General features: G+C 44.6%; 1 protein-coding gene across 3 annotated transcripts in view; it reads right to left on the reverse strand.

Annotated features, from left to right (window-relative positions):
• Positions 1-7,099: 7,099 nt before the first annotated feature.
• TESPA1 (thymocyte expressed, positive selection associated 1) overlaps positions 7,100-9,470 on the reverse strand; it is a 46,157-nt gene continuing 43,786 nt past the window's right edge. For all 3 annotated transcript variants that reach the window (XR_012227089.1, XR_012227090.1, XM_073561424.1), the window contains 2 exons: positions 9,250-9,458; positions 7,100-8,506 (listed from right to left, as the gene is read on the reverse strand). Coding sequence is in view for 1 of the 3 variants with exons in the window: in XM_073561424.1 (XP_073417525.1) it covers positions 8,397-8,506; positions 9,250-9,458 (319 nt within the window). In the remaining 2 variants the exon portion in view is untranslated. The remainder of the gene's footprint in view (positions 8,507-9,249; positions 9,459-9,470) is intronic.

Genomic DNA, 9,470 nt, shown 5'->3' on the forward strand with positions numbered 1-9,470 from the left:
GGTTTCCCCTGATTGCAAACTCATAACCCAGTTTTGGATTGGAGATCTGTGTCTGTGGTGAGTTGGGGTTGTCAGTGTGTTCTCAGGGACGCTCCTGTTTTCTCTACCTCTCCTCAGTCTCATGATATTCCTGATTATCTGGCTGATTTCTCTGATGTATTTAGTGAGAGTAAGTCTGCGTCTTTGCCTCCTCATAGAAGTTATGACTGTGCAATTGAGTTGATGCCAGGGTGTAAATTTCCCAAGGGTCGGCTTTTCAACTTATCTGTACCCGAACATGATGCTATGCGATCCTATATTAAGGAGTCGTTGGAGAAGGGTCATATTATACCATCCTCGTCGCCTTTGTGCGCTGGTTTTTTTTTTGTGGCCAAGAAAGATGGTTCATTAAGACCGTGTATTGATTATCGTTCCCTTAACAAGATGACGGTTAAATATCAGTGCCCGTTACCTCTGATGTCTGATTTATTTTACAGAGTTAAGAGTGCCTGCTGGTTTGCTAAGCTTGACCTCAGGGGGGCGTATAATCTTATTCGCATCAAGCACGGGGATGAATGGAAGATGGCGTTTAATACTCCAGAGGGACATTTTGAGTACCTGGTGATGCCTTTTGGGCTCTCCAATGCCCCTTCTGTCTTCCAGCCCTTTGTGAATGATATTTTTCGAGACTTTGTAGATAAGTTTTTGATCATCTATCTGGATGATATTTTGATCTTTTCTAGTGATTGGGATTCCCATGTGGAACATGTCCGGACTGTGTTCCGGATTTTGAGGGAGAATTCCCTGTTTGTTAAGGGATCGAAATGCCTCTTTGGTGTACAGAGGATTTCATTTTTGGGATTTATCTTGTCTCCATCGACTATTGAAATGGACCCGGCCAAGGTACAGGCCATTTATGATTGGGTTCAGCCTACTTCTTTAAAGGCTCTCCAGAAGTTTTTGGGTTTTGCTAATTTCTATTGTAAATTTATAGGTAATTTTTCTAGTATTGTCAAACCACTGACTGATCAGACCAAGAAGGGAGCTGATGTGCTGAATTGGTCTCCTGATGCTGTCTCAGCATTTCAGGAGCTTAAGCGGAGATTTACTTCAGCTCCAGTTCTACGGCAACCTGATGTCTCACTTCCATTTCAAGTGGAGGTAGACGCTTCTGAGATTGGTGCAGGAGCTGTTTTGTCCCAAAAGGATCCTGTGACTTCTAAGATGAATCCCTGTGCCTTCTTTTCTCGAAAGTTCTCCCCATCTGAACACAACTATGACGTGGGGAATCCGGAATTGTTGGCCATGAAATGGGCATTTGAGGAGTGGAGACATTGGTTGGAGGGAGCTAGACATCAATTTGTGGTCCTCACCGATCACAAGAATCTGATGTATCTGGAGTCGGCTAAACGCTTGAATCCTAGACAGGCTAGATGAGCCTTGTTTTTCACACGTTTTAATTTTGTGGTCTCTTTTCTTCCGGGCACTAAGAATGCTAAGGCAGACACCCTTTCTAGGAGTTTCTTTGCTGATTCTCTTAATGTGACTGAGCCTACTACTATCCTAGGTGAGGGAGTAGTTCTTTCTGCCATTTCGCCCGATTTGAGACGCGCCCTGGAGGAATTTCAGGAGGATAAACCTGAGCGTTGACCTATGGGAAGATTGCATGTTCCTGACCAATGGAGAAAGAAAGTGATGTCTGAAGTCCATTGCTCCACATTGGCTGGTCATCCAGGTATTTTTGGTACTAGAGATTTGGTGAGTCGGTCATTTTGGTGGCCTGCCTTGTCTCGTGATGTCAGGAATTTTGTACAGTCCTATGGGACTTGTTCTTGGTCTAAACCCTGTTCTCGTTCTAGTGGGTTGCTGATGCCCCTCCCGGTGCCCAGGAGGCCATGGACCCATATCTCAATGAATTTTATTTCTGATCTTCCTGTCTCTCAGAGAATGACTTATCTGGGTGATTTGTGATAGATTTTCGGAGATGGTCCATCTTGTACCACTCCCAAAGTTGCCATCTTCCGCTGAGTTGGTACCCTTGTTTTTACAACAGGTGGTTCGGTTACACGGGATTCCTGAGAACATTGTGTCCGATAGAGGGGTCCAGTTTGTTTCCAGATTTTGGAAAGCCTTTTGTTCCAATCTGGGAATTCAGTTATCCTTCTCTTCCGCATTTCATCCCCAGACCAATGGGCAGACTGAGAGAACAAATCAGACCTTGGAGTCTTATTTAAGATGTTTTATATCTGCTGATCAAGATGATTGGGTCTCATTTTTGCCCTTGGCCGAATTTGCGCTGAACAATAGAGCTGTTCTGCCACTTTGATGTCACCCTTTTTCTGTAATTTTGGGTTTCATCCTCGATTCTCTTCAGGACAAGTGGAATCTTCGTCCTGCCCAGGTGTGGACACTGTGGTTGTGAGAATGCAGCAGATATGGGACCAAGGGGTGGATAAGTTTTCACTCTCTCAGGAAAAGGCCCAGCGTTTTTCCAACCGGCATAGGACCATTGGTCCCCGGTTTAACGTGGGTGATATGGTTTGGTTGTCATCTAAGAATATTCCTATGAAAGTTGCATCTCCAAAATTTAAGCCAAGATTTATTGGACCTTATAAGATTTTGGAGATTCTTAATCCTGTTTCTTTTCGGTTGGCTCTTCCAGTTACGTTCAAAATCCATAACGTATTTCACAAATCGCTGTTGAAGAGGTTTGTTGAGCCAGTAGTTCCTGTGACGGCTCCTCCTGACCTTGTTTTGGTTAAAGGCAATGTGGAATATGAGGTAGAGAAAATATTGGATTCTTGCTTGGTCAGACGGGGACTCCAGTATTTGGTCAAATGGAAGGGTTATGGCCAGGAGGATAATTCTTGGGTCTCTGCCTCGGATATTCATGCCAATAGATTGGTTCGTGCTTTTCACCGGGCCCATTCTGATCGGCCTGGTGGCATGGATGAGGGTTCGGTGACCCCTTCTTAAGGGGGGGGACTGTTATGAGCTCATTTTCTGCTCCACCAGCTGGCGAGTTCTCCTTCCGTTCTCCCTCTGGTAGTGACAGGAGGTAGTGAGGTTAGTTTAATTGGTAATGGTCTGCCAACTGACGAGGAGAATAGTGATTGGATCTCTTGAGTATCAGACTGGATATAAGACAGCCAATGCCCTATCCTGTTGCTGGTGATTCAGTCTGTTTCTCAGGTCTTGGACTTCAGCTCTGCTCTAGTCATCTCAAGTTAAGTTTGTTTTTTGCTAATGTTCACACTTGCTCTTGTTGGTCAACTCAGTTTTTGTGTGGTCAGCCAGCCTGGCTGGGCTGTGCTGAATTTCCACTCTTATTTATCTGTATTTGCCAATTTGTCTTTTTGTCCTTTATTAGATTGGCCTCTTTTTGCTCTTTCTCAGAATATTCCAGAGTGCTGATATAGTGGGAGAAGTCTAGTGACTTCAGGGTTAATTTTGTTATCAGAAGCGATGGACCTTATTTTTGGTAGGGTCTTTTGGCAGATTGCACACAGTATCTTTCCTTTCCTGTCCTTTCAAGTTAGTTTGGCCCCATCGTTTGCTCAGCCTATTTTTCTGCCTTTGTTTGTATTTTCATCTTGCTTCACCGTCAATACATGTGGGGGGCTGTCTTTCCTTTGGGGTCTGCTCTGGGGAGTTAGTTTTCCTCTTTTCTTACTTTAGGCTTATTTAGCTCTCCGGTTGTGACAAGGCGTCCAGGACCACCGTAGACACGCTCCACGACTGCTTCTAGTTGTGTGTTAAGATCAGGGCTCTGCAGTCTGCATAGTTACCAACCTCTCTGGTTTTCTGAGACTTAGCGTGTGTTGCTTTTTTCCTCCTTGGTGACCCATTCATAACAGTCTCTTGCTCTGTCCACATTCCCACTACTAGTAGTGGGAATGTGGACAGTGCAGGAGACATTGCCGGACACACATCAGGGGATCAACTGACGTGATTGAACCACAGTAACACAGGAACAAGTGTTGATTGTGCAGACCGCACTTTTGAGCAGCAACTAGCAGTGTTGGAGGCCAGGGTAAATACTAGAGACAGGAGCCAGAGGCCTAATTGGAGCACGGCTAAAATCAGTAGTAGTCCACAACCGATATTAAACTTGATGAAATTAGGCCTCAGCCTACACCCTGATTGACCCTAGGCTCCATCATCGCCAGTTGCTGCTCAGAAGTGTCCTTGGCACGGGTACTCCCTCCTTCCCAGCCTGGTTCCAGCACACCTGCTGCTTCCGGGTAGTGTCAACATCACTTTGCACCAAAACGTTGTCCTGTCGTGTTGCGGTCGGGTTAGCCGACTCTATGGTGCCTGCAGTTTATGGGCTTCCTATGTGGGCTGCGGGATCTGGCAACAAAGGCTGGTTCCGTAGTGCCAATAGGACAAGTACCCCCTTAGGACTGTGGGTTTCGGTAACTGCGGCTGGCTCGCGGCCTTGCAACTTTGTTTTTCATGGGTACCTTCTGCTACCCCTCCGGGTTCCAGCACCGTCAGCTGGTTCCAGGCAGAACCTTTGGCCTAGGTGCCTCCTTCTCGGTATACAAGTTCCAGCAACATCTGCTGGTCCTTTGTAGTGCTTTCTAGCACAGGTACCTCCTGCTTAGTAACCGTGTTCCAGCACCGTCACCTGGTCCACAGTTGTGCCATTGGCTCTTGTTCCTTCTGCTGCCCCTCCGGGTTCCAGCACCGTCAGCTGGTCCTCGCTAGTTCCATTTGCTCTTGCAGCTTCTGCTACCCATCCAGGTTCCAGCACCGTCAGCTGGTTCTCGGCAGTGCATTTGGCCTAGGTGCCTCCTTCTCGGTATCTGAGTTCCAGCAACGTCTGCTGGTCCTTGGTAGTGCTTTCTAACCGTGTTCCAGCACCATCAGCTGGTCCACAGTTGTGCCATTGGCTCTTATTCCTTCTGCTGCCGCTCCGGGTTCCAGCACCGTTAGCTGGTCCTCGCTAGTTCCATTTGCTCTTGCAGCTTCTGCTACCCATCCGGGTTCCAGCACCGTCAGCTGGTTCTCGGCAGTGCCTTTGGCCTAGGTGCCTCCTTCTCAGTATCCGAGTTCCAGCAACGTCTGCTGGTCCTTGGTAGTGCTTTCTAGCACAGGTACCTCCTGCTTAGTAACCGTGTTCCAGCACCGTCAGCTGGTCCACGGTTGTGCCATTGGCTCTTGTTCCTTCTGCTGCCCCTCCGGGTTCCAGCACTGTCAGTTGGTCCTCGCTAGTTCCTCAGCCTTCTTGTACCTTCTGCTACTTTTCCAAGTTCAAGCTTGTAGAAATGGCTTTTGGTTCTCACTCTGGATCTCCCTGACGACGACCCTGAAGACCACACCGAAGAAGACCAAAAAGATGACCCTGAAGAAGATGACCAAGAGGACAAAGAACATGAAGACAACCACCAAGATGCAGAACAACAAGAGACAGAAGACCAAGAAGCAGAAGAACAAAAAGCAGAAGTACATTGAGCATAAGACTAAAAATCAGGGCAAAAAATATTATCTAAATTATAAGCAGAAGAAGACTAAGCAGTGTATGGGGGTGATTCCGTTCCTCCTCGTGGTGCCCCTGGAAAATGCCTGCTGCTGCAGGCTAAACTGAACGCGGACAAATCCTGTTGTAAATCTTTTGTGACAGGCAGAACGGAAGGTGTAATCTTCAAACTTTTATAGATAACTACAGGAATGCCTGTCACAAATAAGAATATGATGAAGAAGAAGAATAGGAAGAAGATGAAGAAGTAGAATATGAAGAAGAAGAATCGTTGAATAAGAAGAATATGAATAATGTACAGAAAAAGAATAATAGGAAGAAGGTGAAGAAGAAGATGAATAAGGTGAAGAAGAAATTGATGAAAAAGATGCTGCTGCTGCTGAGGATCATGAAGTAGAAAGTGTGGGAGAAGTAAAAAACAAGGTGAAGAGCATGGAAGGTAGTGAAACATACATATCTGACAAAATATAAAAAAGGTTAACATAGTCAATATCTTTGTAACTCCGAACGTCTTAAAATTTTTTTTTTATTCCTGCTATTCCATTTGATTGGGCTAAACCTCTATGCCTTTAATGTCTCCTCCACCTCCCCCAATACATTCTACATTATTCTTAGTTATTTTTCTTCATGTAGAATTAACCTATTCTTAGTTATTTTTCTTCATGTAGAATTAACCTACAAGGAAAGAAAGGATTTTTTTTAATTCCGATATTTCTGTCCCATTGACTTGAATGGGACTTCCGGTATCGGAATCGGCGATACCTGATACTTTTTGGATATCGGCCGATCCAATCCGATCCGATATTTCTCAATATCGGATGGTATCGCTCAACACTAGTTGTCATTATGATTTAAAAACCGCAAACTTGTACTTGTGTGTGCCATGTATTGCTCATGTTTATTGTACTTGTCTTTGTATGCCCCTTTTTCACATGTAAAGTGCCATGGAATAAATGGCGCTATAAAAATGAATATTAATAATCTCTGAAAAAAGGCCAAAAAAGCAAAAATTCTGCCATGATATGTAAACTTTTGAGCACAACTGTATATCTTGGTATTAAGACTTTAGTGTTCCTAAAACTTTCAGTTTATCAGTGCACTGCTTTTGCCTTCCTGTGGCTTCCAATAACTCTTACGGATGTAACCCATGTGCCTTTGGCTTCCAGTAACTCTGCTGTCTGATATCTCCCATACATCTTCAGACTGCCTATAGCTTCCGGTACTCTTCTGCCTGTCTGCGGTCTCCAGTAACCCTGCCATAAGTTCTGCGGTCTTTAGGCCTAAGCCAGGTGGCTTTAGTTGATCCTACTGACAGATTGTCTTTAAAGCAGCCTGATTCATTGTTTTCTTAGAACCCCTCTTTAAACCACTGGATAAACATGGCTAAAAGAAATTGCTAATTGATCATAGAATAATAGAATATTAGAGTAGGAAGGGACTTCCAGGGTGATTGTTCCCAACTCCCTGCTCAAAGCAGGATTCACTAAACCATCTCAGACAGAAACATGATCTCCTATGATATACAGGTGCTTATCACAAAATTAGAATATCATCAAAAAGTTATATTTTTTTCAGTTCTTCAATACAGAAAATGAAACTCATATACAGTATTATATAGAGTCATTACAAGCAGAGTGATGTATTTCAAGGGTTTATTTCTGTTAATGTTGATGATTATAGCTTACAGCCAATTAAAACCCAAAAGTCTCAGTAAATTAGAATAATTAACAAAAAACAAATGTAAAGGCTTCCTAAGCATTTAAAAAGATCCCTTAGTCTGTTTCAGTAGGCTCCACAATCATGTGATGTCAGGATCATGTGATCAGTCACATAATGGCGGGGTCACAAGGTCTGAACTTAAATGGCTGACTGCCAAAGCTTTCAGTGGTTCATGGAGAGATAGGACTCCAGAAAGTTGTGTGCTCAATCTGAACCGTGAACATTGCTGCCTGTGAGCGGGCTAATGCCGTTAGGAAAAGTACTGTGTTTTTTGTGTCTAATCAACTTACTTGTCTCTTGTTGTGTCATCTGTTGCTTCTGTAGTTGCTGCTGATGTTGCAGCTGTTGTTGCTGCTGTGCTTGTAGCAGATGTTTGAGCAGGTCCTCCATCTTGCCTGATATCTTTGCTGGCTTGTGGCCGCAACACATGTTAGCTGGGAAATTGCCTGCACTTCTAACACCACCTGTGGTAGAGCAGCTCACTCGGCTGGACACAGAGGTATAACTGGAACACTAGCTCTTTAAGAAAAGGCTTGGTTTATTGCAGCAGCATAAACCAAGCTGGGAAAGTAAAGATGGCCCTCTGGGCAAAACTACAAAATAAAGAAACAAAAAAGCACAGTTCTTTTCCTAGCGGGCTTGCTCGCAGGCAGCAATGTCCTCGGTTCAGATTGACCACTGAACAGGCTTTGGCAGGCAGCCATTTAAGCCCAGACATTGTGACCCCCTCCATCATGTGTCTGATCACATGGTCCAGACATCACACAGGTCCTGTAAGGACACTGCAGGTGGAGTTATGTGGACCTCTTCCCACCCGCTCTATGGAGGTCCAATAAAACCAGCCCATCATGTAACGTTATATAAACCATCCCAACACGCAGTGTGCTGAAGGAAACTGTTCTGGCTTTACATCATGGGCAGTGATACGTATCTCCCCTCCATCACTTCATCAGAGATTCATGTCTCTGTTGCTTCTCCTCGTCACTCTTCACTACTCATCATTACATGGTGCCTTTCACTCTTTTAAAGTGTGTGAAATATATTTACTTAAATAAGTGTTTTTTGCAGTGTTTCTAAGTAGTTTATGGTCCTACTTGTCCTTTACAATCCGTGTGTAAGCTGTGGGACTCTGTAGTGCTCATTCAGCCAGAAGATGCATTTGGACTCTCAGTTCTCAGTTCGGTAGGACTGACTTTCTTCACTTTACATATACTCATGTAAAGTGAGTCCTATGTTTTTGGATGGTTTTCGTTTTCCCTGGTGTCCTTATGTAAGGGTATGAATTATGAAGCGGATGTAGCGTATCATTCTGGAATTCGTGATCTAAAAAGACATGCAGAAAACTATGGTGAGGGAAAATGTAGACAAGTAGCCTAACCAGAATAAAATGATTTATGTAGATGCTACAAAATTATAAATGCAGTAGTCACAGGAAGACAAAGTGCACGCTGCCCACACATCTATAGTCTAGTTCTTATATAACCACCATAAATACACACATTACCGTTACCAAGAAACATAGCTGAGCTTGTCATTTAGCTTTTCAATGAAATTCTCATTTGTGCATTGTCTTGAAGTGTCTATTAAACAGCCAATATCGCCAAGACTCCAATAGCTACGCACCTAAAGGGCCGGTCACACTATGCGATATCGCTAGCAATATCGCTATAACGTCACTGGTTTTTGTGACGTTATAGCGATATTGCTAGCGATATCGCTATGTCTCATACTTACCTCCGACCGGCTCCCCCGCTGCTTATTGCTGATCGCGCGAGAACGTCCTGAGCCGTTTCTAGTCGTCAGCTTCCTGTTGGGCTTCCTGCTGTGACGACGAGCGACGCATGGACGCGGGCGGGAGGACGTCAGGATCACCTGACAGGTAAGTAGCGACCCCCGACCCCTGCTACGTCGCTGGTGAGATCTGCCTGTGTGACAGCTCACTAGCGACCACTTAGCGATGCACCAGCGATCCTGACCGCGTCATATCGCTGGTCGGGATCGCTGGTACATCGCTAAGTGTGACAGTACCTTTAGGCTAAGGTAATCATTTTTCATATTTAGGTTACCTGCTGGTATGTAGCTGGAGTCTCCTCTCTTTATTCTTTGCAAAAGGGATTCAAAATACATTATGAAATCGATGCCCTTAGCTTTTGATGGGATGAAGAAAAATCTCGAAGGAATTTTATACGTAGAACAGGCTTTCTCACTTGCAAATCCCAGGTTATAGAGGACGGTCTCTGCATCTGGCTGACAAAAGGTGAGGACATCGGGGATACTGGTAGAAAAG

The sequence above is a fragment of the Dendrobates tinctorius genome, unplaced genomic scaffold (assembly GCF_039654945.1).
Source record: "Dendrobates tinctorius isolate UK_male_01 unplaced genomic scaffold, ASM3965494v1 ptg000319l, whole genome shotgun sequence".
Lineage (NCBI taxonomy): Eukaryota > Metazoa > Chordata > Amphibia > Anura > Dendrobatidae > Dendrobates > Dendrobates tinctorius.